At 41.9% G+C, this 13803-nt stretch overlaps 1 protein-coding gene across 12 annotated transcripts in view; it reads right to left on the reverse strand.

Annotated features, from left to right (window-relative positions):
* CALD1 (caldesmon 1) overlaps positions 1-13803 on the reverse strand; it is a 186489-nt gene that overhangs the window by 29858 nt on the left and 142828 nt on the right. For 6 of the 12 annotated variants that reach the window (XM_027075515.2, XM_027075514.2, XM_027075513.2 and 3 more), the window contains 3 exons: positions 9437-9583; positions 5147-6095; positions 3783-3857 (listed from right to left, as the gene is read on the reverse strand). In XM_027075515.2, the coding sequence (XP_026931316.1) occupies positions 3783-3857; positions 5147-6095; positions 9437-9583 (1171 nt within the window). The remainder of the gene's footprint in view (positions 1-3782; positions 3858-5146; positions 6096-9436; positions 9584-13803) is intronic. The other 6 variants (XM_027075520.2, XM_027075519.2, XM_053218055.1 and 3 more) reach the window with 1 other exon arrangement.

Consider the following 13803-nt stretch of genomic DNA (forward strand, 5'->3'; position numbering starts at 1 on the left):
CTAATTAGTTAAGACTTAAATCTTTCTCCAAGGGGGATATACCTAGGCTATCCCTTGGACATGCTGAAAAAGAAGGCTGTTGTTCTGCCACTCTCTCTGAGAGCTCTGTCCGGAAGTCAGGAAATGAGTTTTGTTCCAGTGCTATCAACAGACTAGCTAAAATTAAGTCACCTAATTTTCTCTGGGATGTTGGCTCCATATACATAAGAGAGGTTGGATCAGAGGATTCCTTCCTGATCCTTCACCCTCTCATTTCCCTCTTGGCTCCTGATTTGTTGTGAGAGGCTACAGAGAAGAGAGGGAAGCTCTGACCTGTCCTGCAGCTTGACTGCAGCTCTCTGGTGGCTGTTCTCACCCAATAAGAAATCAATGTCATTGACAGGCAGGAATAGGCAATGCCTATTCTCATCTTGAGCTACCATTGCTGGATATTGCCCTAGATAGCAGGGACTGAAGTTTGTATCCTGGTTAAGAAGTATCTGGGGATACAAATTTGGGAGCTAAAGGGTGTCCCATTTCAGGGGACCCACAAAACACACTCTGAGTCAAATCTCATGGTTTGTGGAGCACTGTGCAAGGCAAAATGCCCTTTAACTCATTTCTCTTATTTTGGAATCAAGAGATAATTCCATTCTCCCCAAATGCATTACCTGATTTGTTGACCAAAAATGTGTATAAAATAGGTTTGTAAAACAATACATGTCTAAGAGAAGAAAAATACCTCCCCCTGCCTCTTTTGCAAGCTCTGCCTTTATTGGCAAAGGTTATAGAGGGTGGTGTGCTTATAGTCTCTTTGGAAGACTTTCTTAGGAAAAGTCCCAGTGAAATAATGATTTGGGATTGCAAATTATTTTCTCTTTCTGGGAAATAAATAAATAAACAAACAAATAAATAAGTAAATTCATTCCATAGTGCCTTTAAATTTAAGGAGCATAGTGGATTGGATTCAATTGCAGATTCAACCTAAACTCATGAGATTCTGAGGGAAAAGCATTGGATCTTCTAGGTCAGAAGGTAACCGTGAAGAAAATCTGGGGATGGGTTCATAGGTAGCTGAGTACTCTGAAGAGTTAATGTGCTTCACATTCAGATAATATTAGCATATGAAAGGCTCTGGTCAAATGTGACATTTGGATGAAATTCTGTATATTGGGGGTATCCAAAGGGATAACACACAGGTGTAGGTGGGTGGAGGTGAGAATTCAACTGACATGCCCTCGTGCCAGAGAGACACTCAAAAGGTCAAGTGATCAAGGCAAGAAGACTGAGCTGTCAGCCTCTGTAGAATGGTGCTTTGCATTATTTGATTTCAGAAGACTGACAAGAATTCATCCAAGTTATAGTATTTCAAATCAGGTCCAGCACATTTTTGTTAGACTCAGAAGCCTCAATTCCTATTTTGGGTCCAATGTCTGTCACATGGATGTCTTTGCTACTGAGGGTTTGGTTTGTGAACGACATACACAGACCTTACCAGTAAGCTTGGACTCTATCCCAGACCTACCGAGTCAGATTCTGCATTTCATAAGATTCCAGGGATTTGTATGCACACCTATGTTTGGGGAACTTTGGTGTATGACAGGAATATCGGTTTCAATATCATATGAACAACTCTGCTGTAAGCTGGTTTTCTGTTAGAGGCCAGGAAAAGAAAAAAAAAAAAAAAAGGAAAAAAAAGAAAAAAGCTCCGGGGTGAAGAACTAAAAAGAGGCATTTTATAGTTAGAGAGGAGAAAAAGAAAGCTAAGTTAACGTTTCAAGGCTGGTGATGTTCTGTGATCCATCACCACAAACAGCTAAAACTGTAGGGCTGCAGGGGTAGAAAGACAGTTTTTTCTAAGGTACTGGAGTGACTTCTGGAAATGTTTTCTCTAAGAAGTCTCATGTGATATTTGTGTTTACCCACATAGCTCTCCTTGAAAGGACATTTTTTTATTTTTATTTTTATTTTTTTTTAACAAAAAGAAAAAAAAAGGAGGAGGGTGTTTGAAATGGCTAAATCATGTAAAATAGAATTCAGTTGTTTACATAAAGTAACCACGCAACTAGTCATTCAACCAGTGATTTACGTGTGCATTGTTAAAGCAGGAATGCCAGATTTTTTTTTTTTTTTTTTAGCCTGGGTTGAGTGGCTAATCTGGCCTTGTGTAAAAAAAGAGGCCAAAAGTTTTGGGACTCTAGAATGGGGTGTAGGACAAACTGAGAAAGGGGCAGGTCTGAGATGGTTATACCGCCGACATTATTGGACTGGGGTTTCCTCTGGACAGAGGCAGAGGGATGATTTGGGTGGCCACTCATGAATCCTTTCTTGCTCACAGGCACAACATACAGACATAGAATGTTCTGGTGATTAAAAACAAATCACATCTTAGTAAAGCGAATTAAATTTTAAATACAGAATCCACACAGCGCTCTTTCAGCTTCTCCTCCCCCACACAGACTTAATCGCTGAATTCTGACTTTATGCCCTCTTCCTTCTGTGAAGATATTCCCCACAAAACACCAGCTCGACAGAGGAGCCCACGTGGCCCATTTCTGTTTTAAGTTTCAAGTAACTTTCACTTTTTTTTTGTTTTTAGATGAATCTGTAGGTGTTGTTCTGCCAGAAAATGAGAACAGCGCTTCCCACCATATTCAACCATTTCCTTAGCTGCCTCATTGGAGCCAAATTCAGCTTCCTAGTTCTTAGCATTTCTGCTTCCACCTTCCTTTAGATGGGTGGGTTCATGCATTCAGTTTTTACTCCCAAGCCACCACAAGGTCTATGAGAAACAGGAAGGTACACACATCTTAACCCAAATAAATATAACATGACCTAGGGGTTCTTATATTTTCTGTGAGTCTTATGAAAAAAAGCATTTAAGCAAATAACCACCTCTCATGTAATTTTCTAAATATGGGTTTTTCTGTTTCTTGATAGATGCCATAATGGGCAGAGAAGTACAGCAAGAGTCCATTGGAGCTGGCCCTCTAGAATGACAGCTCAGTTCCATGGGCAAAGAAATTCAAATCTTCCTCCCCTTGATGATTTCCTTCTACCACGTTTAAGTACTTTGAACTTACTAGATGCTGTCACAATTTTTAGGATTACTTGGGGCTAACATAAACACAATGGTTAAGACGAGGTCAGGCTTTCTGATGTGGCGTTTTGATTCTGTCGGGGGTAATGACATCCTCTGTGCGGCAGCCTCTGCTCCACTGACTCGTTTACTTACCTACAGTCAAACACCCTGGCACCAGCTCCTGTGTGTGCCTCAGAAATGCAATGCAGAACATTTTGCCAGACTTTTCTTTTGAAAACCAAATACCACCTTCAGTGCATCAAATGTGTTAACTGAGACGTGGGGGGGTGTTTTTCCTTTGGAAAGTTAAATCATTAATCGAAGCCAGTTGGAAATATTCCATAATTGAAATGAAAGTAGGATGGTTCAAGGAGAAAACAATACACATAGAGGTGGAGAAAGTGGGAAAAACTGATCAGAGCAGTGTTTTTCAAGCTTTCTGTGACTCACAGGAAGGACAATTTAAATCATGATGTAATACTGCTTAGAATGCCCTCTGATATCTTCTGTTTGATTTCATTTTTTTAAAATGCCCATTGACACATTCAATTACTTTTGAGATGTTCGAAGTTGATGTTACCATTCAATGAATCATGAAGTCAAGCCATAGCTTGAAAAACACTGGATCACAGGTTATAGTTTTGAGATCAGCAGACATGAAATGTCATGCAACACTGCTCTCGGTTGCTTCATGATTAGGTCATTTGTCAATAATATTTACCTCTTTTTTGAAGGTAGGCTTGTCTTCTTGGGACTTTTCTCTTTTAGCTTGTGCTTTGGCCCCCTTTTCTTCTTCCTTTTTATGTTCAAGAGTGGCAAGGTCACTCGTTTAAAAGAAGCCCTTTCTGGCTTACAAGAGTGAGAGGGTGCTCAGGTCACTTTGCTCGTGCCTTGCGATTTTGCTGACTCAGTGCTCACATAACCCTTGGTGTCAGTGATTCTAAACAGCAACGTGGGATGGTTTCTTTCCACCAAAGTTTTTTCTCGTGTGCCTGCCAGTGTGCGCCCTGGACTCTAGCGTGACCTGGTGGTCCTTATGCGTGTTTACAAACCTCGTGTGTGGTTTGGTGCATCTCGTTTCTGATTGTCCCAAATGTAGCTGTGGTCACGAGCCCCGTGTGATGAGCAGGAGTGAAAGACAACTTCAGCACCATGCAGACTTAGTGATGGGGAGTTCTCTCTGCAGAGGTGAATGTGCAAGCATCTCTTTTTTCTTTCTTTCTTTTGTGTGTGTGTGTGGTAGGGGTAGGCGGGGATGCAGGTGGTGGTTAGGTACAGTGCTTTCAATGCAGGCTTGCAGACAGAAAAACATCTTTCATGGTTTGCAAACATTCCCCTCGCCCCCCTTTCCACCCTTCTCAGGCGACATGAATTTATTTGTGTCATCCAGATGGCAAAAGCAGTAAAATGTATGCCCTTAATTACCAGTCAGTTATAAACTGATACCACCCCAGATGAATGGCTTTCTGCAAGTCCACATTAAGTTCAGGTCTACATGATGGCAAATCATGGTTTTGACATATTTTTAATGAAAGTTCCAAATTGGCTCCTTTCCCTCCTTCACTGCCAGCTGATTTCAAGGGGGTTATTTTTGCCTTCTCAAGATGAAATTTCTGACCGTGATTCTTTATGTCACCTTTCCCACCCCAATTTTTAAAATATAATTTTTAATTAAATGCCAAACACGTGGGTATGGGGAGGAGTTATGGTCCTCTTGCCTCATGTAGACCTATGGAGAGAGGTAAGTTGTTAATAGGAATGAATTTAGATGCAGGTGCAGAATTAGAAGTCAACACAGCACCGCCACATTTATCATCTTTGGGTTAGTTCATTTTTCTGGTATTTGCAACTAGCAAGCACAGAGCAATTAATTTCTCTCTGGCTGGTAAATTTGGTTCATTGAATATTTAACCATCGATCAATTGCTTTGTGCTCACCTATTGCTATGGCCGAAAAAAATGAACGGCTTGCCAAATGGGCAAGCACGCGGGGCTGCAGGAACGTGCCTCGGTCCCAAGTCTGATGTGCATTACATTTCTCGTAAGTCACAGGCATCACACGTTTGGTGCAAAATGTTTACTGTACCTGTTTCTTTTGGACAGCTGTCTGAAGTTTATCTTCTTGTACTTTCTTTTCATTTACCCGTTTCCCATCTATTTTCTCGTCTACCTTTTCCCCTTTCTGCTTTTTCTCTTGCATTTCTCTTCTGTTCTCTTCTAGCTGCTGGCGTTTTTGCTCTTCTAGCTTAGCTTTCTGTTCTTCCTCCGCCTTTGCCCGCTGCCTCTCCTCCTCTGCTCTTCTCTCTTCCTCCTTAGCCCTCTCCCTCTCGGCCGCCTCCCTCCTTTCTCTCTCTTGGGCAGCTGCTCTTTCTTCTGCTTCAATTCTTGCTTTCTCCTCCGCTACCCTTTGTTCTTCCTCAGCTTTCATTCTTTCTCTTTCTTCTGCTTCCAGCCTGGCCCTCTCTGCCTCGGCTCTCTCCTTTTCTTCCCTCTCCCTCCTTTCATGATGGGCGGCCTCTTCTGACCCCTGCTCCCCCTCCCCCTCTGTTTGAGGCTCTTCTGCACTGGTCTGCCCAGTTGTCAACGGCATTGCCGTGGTTTCTGTTGTTCTGTCTTCTACCGGCCCCTCTACCTGATTTTCTTCAGGGCTCCCCTGCTTTGGCTTCTCTTCCTCCTCTTCCTCCTTTTCCTTTTCTTCCTTCTTTTTCTCCTCAGTGTCCCTCCAGTCATTCTTCTGATAGGACTTTGTGACTATTTCTGTCTCCTCTAGCTCGTATCTTTCTTGGCGATGGTCACTTTTTTCTTCCTTCTCTGCAGCTTCGTTTTCGGCGGTGTTGTTCTGTGTTCTTCTGCTCGGTAGCGACAAGCCTGCGTCTGTGATGGTTGGGTCGAACTCCTTCTGCCGTTCCAGTGCTTCCTGAAGGCGTTTTTGGCGTCTTTCCTCCCGCCGAGCCAGGCGCTCCAGGAACGCGGCCTCGTCATCACCCTCCACCTGGGTGTTTGAGGTGGTTGTCTTGACCTCCTCATCGGCCACACTGTACAAGAGAAACAAGACAGCTTGGGTCAGCTGGTCAGCTGGATTCTCGTAGCCTGACCCACACCGGAACAGATGCTCGTGGTACCAGGTGCGCGCGCACCCAGGATATCCCTTCGGATAGTATCATAACAGTACGTGCCTGCCGGGCTTTCAGCGGACAGCACGTGAGTGCCTTTGCCCTTAGTCCTTCTCTGGCCACTGGAGTCTACTCTACTATGCCAGCCGTCAAGCGAAAATGGATGAGCATTAGTGTATAAATACCTCGGCTCCCTCACCTCTTGAGTTGAATAACTGTGAGGTGCCTTGTTGCACGGGATCTCTGAGTCTCCCAGGGGAGTTGAGCTCCAGATCCCAGCAGCATAACTTGCTTGGCAATGAAACCTTTATTTGGTTGCTTTTCCTTCCCTGTTTCACTTTCCCACACTGCCGCCAGTGTTTCCTGGAATCATTTCACAAATGAACTGCCTGTGTTTAAATCTTTTTGCTCCAGAATCTGCTTCCTGGACAACTCAAACTAAGACAAGGACCAAACTGATAAATGAGGGAATTCTTGTAGTATCACCTAGTATTTCCACATATTACCAAGTCATCTAGAATTCTTGAGCTGGATCTGTGGGGCATAAGGCATTTGGAAAGGAAGCAGGTGTACCTTACAGTGTGGGGATGCTATACTAATGCCAGTGACCCCCACGGTAGGGACATCTAACCGTCCACCACAATTCATGCTCCTCCTTTCACTGTCACGGGGAGGTGACTACCAGTCAAGGATTATATTTCTTGCCCTCCACTCTTCCTTGCATCTAGGCGGAACCATGTGACCAATAATTTCCAATTGAGTGTGAGCATAAGTGATATGTCTAGACCAAGACTATTAAGCAGCAGAACCACATCCTCTCCCATCTCTGTCTGATGACTTGATCAGAAAACCTCAAAGCCCCAGGAGTAGACAGAGTCACAAAAGGAAAGCTAGTTGGTGATCAGTTCTATTTACTACTCAGAAAAACCCACATTGGACTCATTTATGTTGCTGCATTAAATTAATAAAATTTGGGGCTCATTGTTATGGTGGCTGATATTACCCTAATACATACACCATCTAAATTCTTTGTCAAGATTTCCATGAACAAAGGGTCTCTTGCCCTTCTTCTCTATAGTTGATAAAAAATAGTTACATTTGATGTTTGCTAAAAAAGAAAAGAAAATCTCAAAAAACCAGACTGTACCATATCCATCACCGCACTCATTGTTACAGTTCAAGCCAGGGCTGTTGGTCTCCACTGGCAGGAAACAGCCAGTTATGTGATATCAGAAATTGTGACCAGAGTTGGAAGAGTATGTCTTGCCATGTTTAGAAACTCCATTAAATTTCATGGTTCATACTGAACTGGGCCCTTCTGAAGTTCAAGTCCACTTAATTTTGAAAAAAAAAAAAACAAAAAACAAAACACATTTCACATTTAACAGTAAGAAATGGCAGAGTAAAGGCTGGATTTTAAACTTTCTTGGCTTTAACCGCTGCTGTAGGACACTGTCTACATGAATTAGACATATATGCATTAAATTTCCCTAAAAATACAAACAGTTTAGAATTTAAGGGCAAAATCTACATGTAAGGAACTTTGGATCAACTGAATTCAAACGATTTTTAAAAGGTACTGCAAATTCTGAAGTGTCAGCTAGATGAAAGTACTCTTGAGTTAAGAGACGAACAGATTCTACTGGATCTTTCTTTGCCTATTTGCAAATCACAACAGCGACCGTCAGTAGAAGTTAAGTACCACTCAGGGTTGCTCAGCCCCAAGGAGAACACTAATTCTTCTTGTGGATAATTAATATGTCAGAGATGAATGATAGGTTCTCAGACCTGGATGTACTTTAATGAAAAAGAAGGATTTGTGAATCGATCAACAGCATGAAATAACTACTACTAGTAAATGAAAAAAGAAGAGAAGCCCAAGTAGAAGGAAGATTTTAAAAGCAAGAACACGACTAGTAACTAGTAACTTTTAAGCCACTGTTGATCACTCACTAATAACCAGATTCAGGAAGGGGCCTCAAAATGCCATTTAAAAACTTTTTCTTTCCCTTCCCCTTCAGTTTGAGGATAGAAAAGGCAGCGATGACTATGTAGGCCTCCTCTGTAAAGCTCTGATACCATTTTCCTGATAATAGTTAAAATTAGGTGCTTATCGTATGCAAGGCACTGTGTGTTTTATGTGTATTATAATCTCACTTAAATTTAACAACATTCCTAAGAGAAAGGTATGATTTTCATGTCTGTTTAACAGGGAAAGGCCAAGGTGGAATTCGGAGCCAGGCAGCGAGCATACCCACAACCCCTTTGCTGTATTTCCTCCCTAATTAGGAGCTTCTTACCAAGAAACAAGGTCTCTGCCTCTCCACCTACCCGGTAGGTTTCCTTATCGAATCCATTCTGCTTGACAGAATTTAAGACTTTCAGAAATCCATGTACCTGCTCATATTTAGGGTAAAGAGGTCAGACCTGTTTTCCTTCAGATTTTCTATATAGATGGGCTTAAAGGAACTGTATTATTAAAATAAAAATTAATTTTTCTCTCTATCCCGACCCCAAAATATTCTCATCTTTTTTTTGCCTTGGGGCATATAAATTACATATATTAGCAAGTGGCGTAATGAACCAGGTGACCTTATATGTGCAAACCTGTAAAGATCCATTTGGAAGAAGTTGAACCTAGTAAGGGTTCTCCACTGTTCTGGTCACTACCAAGGCCTGTATAGGAAAAAACGTGCTAGTAAACTCGTACGCTTTTTCGAATAATTACGTTACATTAAGTAGGATTCTGCACCTTGCTGAATATCGTAGTGATCAGAGAATACTGATTCAGGCTGTATATCAGGAAAAATAAGACATTTGCAATTCATGTCTACTTTAAAAATTCAAGTTCTATTTGCTACTGGTAGGCACAAAGGACTAGAAAGCTAATAAATCTTCAGTTCAAAACAGGTATCGATACCCTAAAGAATAAATGTAAATAGTCTTCCTTATTTAAAGATGTAGCCCATTGTATTTAGTAAGTAAAAAGATTGCTAAATTATAAAATAAAATAAAACACTTCAATTGGGGTGTGTTTAGGTGATGGGATAGGGGAAGAGAAAAGAGCAGTGGTGTCTGAATGTCCACATCAGTTTGACTGTCCAATCTGATTAGGTGCCTGCAATAACCAAAAAATGACTGAGCAAGTTAGACTGGAAAAGAGTGGAGCTGGGCTGAGAAGGGAATGCTTTGCCCAACACGTTCCATTCATCTTGCAGGCTAAGAAGTACCTTAGACATTCTCCATTCCGAAGAGGACAGTACCTGTTCTGGGCATTAACCTCCACCTGGTCGGTCACCTGTCCCAAGGATTCTTCCTCTTGCTTCTGCCGCAGCCTCTCCTGCCGGGCACGGCGGCGCCGCTCCCGGGCAGCCTCCTCCTCATCGTCGTCGTTCCTCTGGTAGGCGATCCTGCAACATCGTGAAGACAACCTCTTGAGTGCGCCAGCTGCTGACCATCTCAATGCTTCTTTGCAGGATCAGCCCTGAGTCCTTTCCTGGGCTTGACCACTGACTGAACCACAGAGCTCTAAATGGATCGTTCCGTTCCATAGACACTTGATCAGAATGGCTTTCAAACTTTTAAGTATCTGAAAAGCAGGAGTCCGCTAGCTAGAGGACAATTTACAATGATCAAATGACAGCTTAAACTGAAAAAATCTACACAAAAGTGGGCTGTGCAGGAAACTGTGGGGTAGCATATTTAGATTTCTTCATTAAGCTCATTACTAGCCTTTTAAGATTTAGGAGCAGAAATCCAAAGCACTGAACCAAAAATAATCAAAACACTTATTGAAAAGATTCAGGATGTTGTATGAATTATTTGTGTAGATACTGCCACAAAGAACAGAAAAGAGTCAAGTTATCAAACCCATATTTTGGCATTAATAAGCCCAAACTGCAAATTAAAATCCAGAGTAGGGTACTCTCTTTGCTTGGATTTTATTTTTTCCTTTCAGTTCCTTTTCAATGGAGAAGGAAGGCGTTATTGACAACTGACAGGATGGCTTCAAAGTCAGTGTGGCTCCCTAAGAGTCCTCCTCCTTTGCTCTAAAACATGCTTTAGAATTCTACCAGCCATATGGTGGGCACATCATGGTAGCTCACAGGTGTACACATAGATAGAAACCTAAGGGCTGAGGTGGGCAGAAAAGGCACGGAGAGCTTTGCACACATAGATGTTAGGGAAATTATACAATCACTATCACTATGTTACATCCATTTCTGTTAATACTTCTTTCTTCCCAAATAAAGAACCGGAGCTGGGGAACTACAGATGTCCAAACTCAAGAGGAAATGACCCGTATGGTCACCTTGGCTACTTGTGAGGGAGTAACACATACTGAGATACAGAGTGCCAGGAAGGCAGGGGTAGGCCGGCTGGCCCAGGGCCAAGGTGGCCTGACGGGTCCTTGGGTTGGGATGAAGCTGCATTGAGCAGTGGGCTACTTTTTATACTAGGGAGTTAAAGTGCTCTTGTTACAATGTTACTTACATATCTACACATAGAAATCCAGATATGTAAACATTTCATGCTTATAATTCTTATACAATGACACACCTAAAATAATTTACAAATAGAAGAAAATAAAACAGCAGAACCATATGATTTGTACCAACAATACAAACCTACTATAACTGATGACGGTTTGCTTACGTAAAATTACAAACGAGACATTTTAAGGCCTAGATCCAGCACTTTATTTCATCGTTTCTATCTTTTGACTTCAATAATATGAATGCTATGGGGGTGCCTGGGTGGTTCAGTTGGTTAAACGTCCAACTCTCAGTTTCAGCTCAGGTCATGATCTCACAGTTTTGGGAGTTCGAGCCATGCCTTGGACTCTGCACTGACAGAACAGAAACTGCTTGGGATTCCCTCTCTCTCTCTCTCTCTCTCTCTCTCTCTGCCCTTCCCCTGCTCATGCTGTCTCTGTCTCTCTCAAAATAAGTAAATAAACTTAAAAAAAAAACACGAATGCTATGAATGTTTTTCACCTAAAAAAACAAGATTAACAATTCCAAAGTTTGGTTGGTTTGTCCTTCATTACTGCAGAAAATCTGACTTCATACTTACTAAAATCTGCTTGTGTGCAATATTCAAATGCCAATACAAATAAAATGTCACAGTAATTCTATGAAACTGACTGGTTTATTTCTATAGATATGGAGTGAAGGGTGATGTGATGTAGTTGAAAGATGACTAGGGTAGGACTCAGCAAACCTGATTTCTAGAACTGGTCTCCTACTAGCTTGTGGCCCTTTAACCTGAGTTAAACTCCCTCGCCTGTGAGTGTGTGACAATCAGTGTGGACCTGTCACTGTAAGGCGTTCTACAGTGCAGTATTTTGTTGTTACTGGGGAAGTTCAGCTGAGGAGCTGCTTTGTGAGGAAAGATGAGTTCAATTTTAGACTTGTTGAATTTGAGGTGACAGCATGACATGAATCGAATGTTCCTTTCTAATTCAATCACATTGTAGTTTGCAGTCAGAAGCCCTTCCCAGTGGTTTGGCTTCGGTCTTCAGATTCTTGGCCTAATATTCCTTTGGCTGTCTCAGTAGACAGCTTTAACCATAGCAGGGAGAATGAGTCCTTAATAAGTGCTTCCCAAGCTAATCAAACAGAAAGGCTTGATTTCCTCTTCTGCATTTGTCCATCAGCCGTGAGGTCTTGGCTACTACTTGGGGCCTTTCTTTTCCAAAACAAGCAAGAGACATATAAGCCCCATCTGAGACATCCTGTGCTGGAAACAAGCCCCCTCACCCCTACTTCTCCTAAATGGAACCTCGCGTGAAGCCCTCAACTTCCCACTCTATTTGAACAGTTTGAGATGTTACTGCCTTCCTCCTCCGGCCTACCCAACGTGCTCCATGGCTGGAAGCTGCTGGCTTGCACCTCTGGCGTGAACTACATTTGCCATCTCTCCGGGCCAGGCCACACTCAACCTTTCTTCGGCTTGGATTTCTCCTCGGAGGAGTGGCCTGACAACTGGACCACCCTAGGTCTCTTCTAGCTCTTCTCGCCTGGTACTCTTGGTACCCCACCTTGGTAGCTCCTTGCCTAGCATCCACAGTTACCAGGGCTAGATTTTTAAGGGTCTGTTATGAGCACTAATAAAGAAACATATTAGAGTCGTTTTCAAAGTTAAAAACAAACGAGGAGCCAAAATGCTTTCCTGGCATTTTAAATCACAACATTCCCTGTTGCTGGCTTAGTCACAGACCATATGACTATTTACTAAACTTTATCAGTAAAGTTTATTAATTACTTACTATTGTTAGTAAAGTTTATTAAACTTATTGAAGTTTGTTAATTTATTTCGAGAGAGACAGAGACAGCATGAGCAGGGGAGGGGCAGCAAGAGAGGGAGAGAAAGAGAATGCCAAGCAGGCTCCATGCTGCCAGCGTAGAGCCTGATGCAGGGTGTGAACCTGTGAAGCCGTGAGTTCACGACCTGAGCCAAAACCAAGAGTCAGACACTTAACTGACGGAGCCCTTCGGGCACACCTAACCACTTGACTTTATAAGTCAAGTGTGCCAATGACTGGGTATGTGTGGAAATTCCTCAACTCTGAGACTCCCTCCATGAGCCTCAGTAGTTTCTTAGCTTTTAGGCCTCTCTCACAGCAGCTTACCCTTCACACTAGTACCACAGGTTTATTGCTTTTCTTTCAAAACGGACAACTTAATTTGTTTCATTTTTTTCGGATTCTAAAAGTAACATACATTTCTTATTTGCTTCAACCAGACAAGAGCAGATGTATAAAAGAGAAAGTGAAAATCAGCTCCCTTATCACACCTTACCTGGTATGTCCATATCAGACATGGGCACCAATGATATCCGATGTATTTTACCAGACATCTTGTTATGCACACACAGATACCTTTACTGTTAATGAAGTGGGATTGTGTGATACCTATCATTTCGTAAATGGTTTCTTTACTTTATTTGTGACTGTTTTCAACACATTAGCCAAATATAATTTTTAATAGCAACACAGTACTCTATGTATAGATGTACATAGTAGTTACATGGATGTAACTATAATATATCCTATTATCTACAGATGGACAGTTAAGATTTTTCCAACTTTATGGTCTTATTAATGAGGCTGCAAAGGACATCATTCTAGATATACTTTGTCACTTGTTCAACAATTTATCCAGGAAGAATTCTTAGAAGCTAGCATTTCAGAATTTAAGAGGCTCCTGATTTATATACTGAGATAAAAACAAAATGTTAACATTTCTCATTTCCCACACACCAGATTTAAACATATTTGAAATGCTGCTGACTAGTAAAAATCATATCTAACTGCCCACTGGATTGTAATAAAAGGGTACCAATCCCTTTGTTCCTTCTGTGAAACCTCACCAGATGCCGGCACTGACCAGTCTAATGGTGTTCTGCACTCTGCAGAGACAACCACCGTTCCCAGATGTCTTGGGAATGTGGGACTCATGATTCCCCTGAATCATCTGAGAACGATTAAACTATGTTTACTGGAGATTTAACCATTTTGTTGAAATCCATTCTTCTTTAAAAAAATTTTTTTAATGTTTGTTTTTGAGAGAGAGAGACAGAGACAGAGACAGAGACAGAGACAGAGACAGAGACACAGAATCCAAAG

Source organism: Acinonyx jubatus, chromosome A2 (genome assembly GCF_027475565.1).
Source record: "Acinonyx jubatus isolate Ajub_Pintada_27869175 chromosome A2, VMU_Ajub_asm_v1.0, whole genome shotgun sequence".
Classification (NCBI taxonomy): Eukaryota; Metazoa; Chordata; class Mammalia; order Carnivora; family Felidae; genus Acinonyx; species Acinonyx jubatus.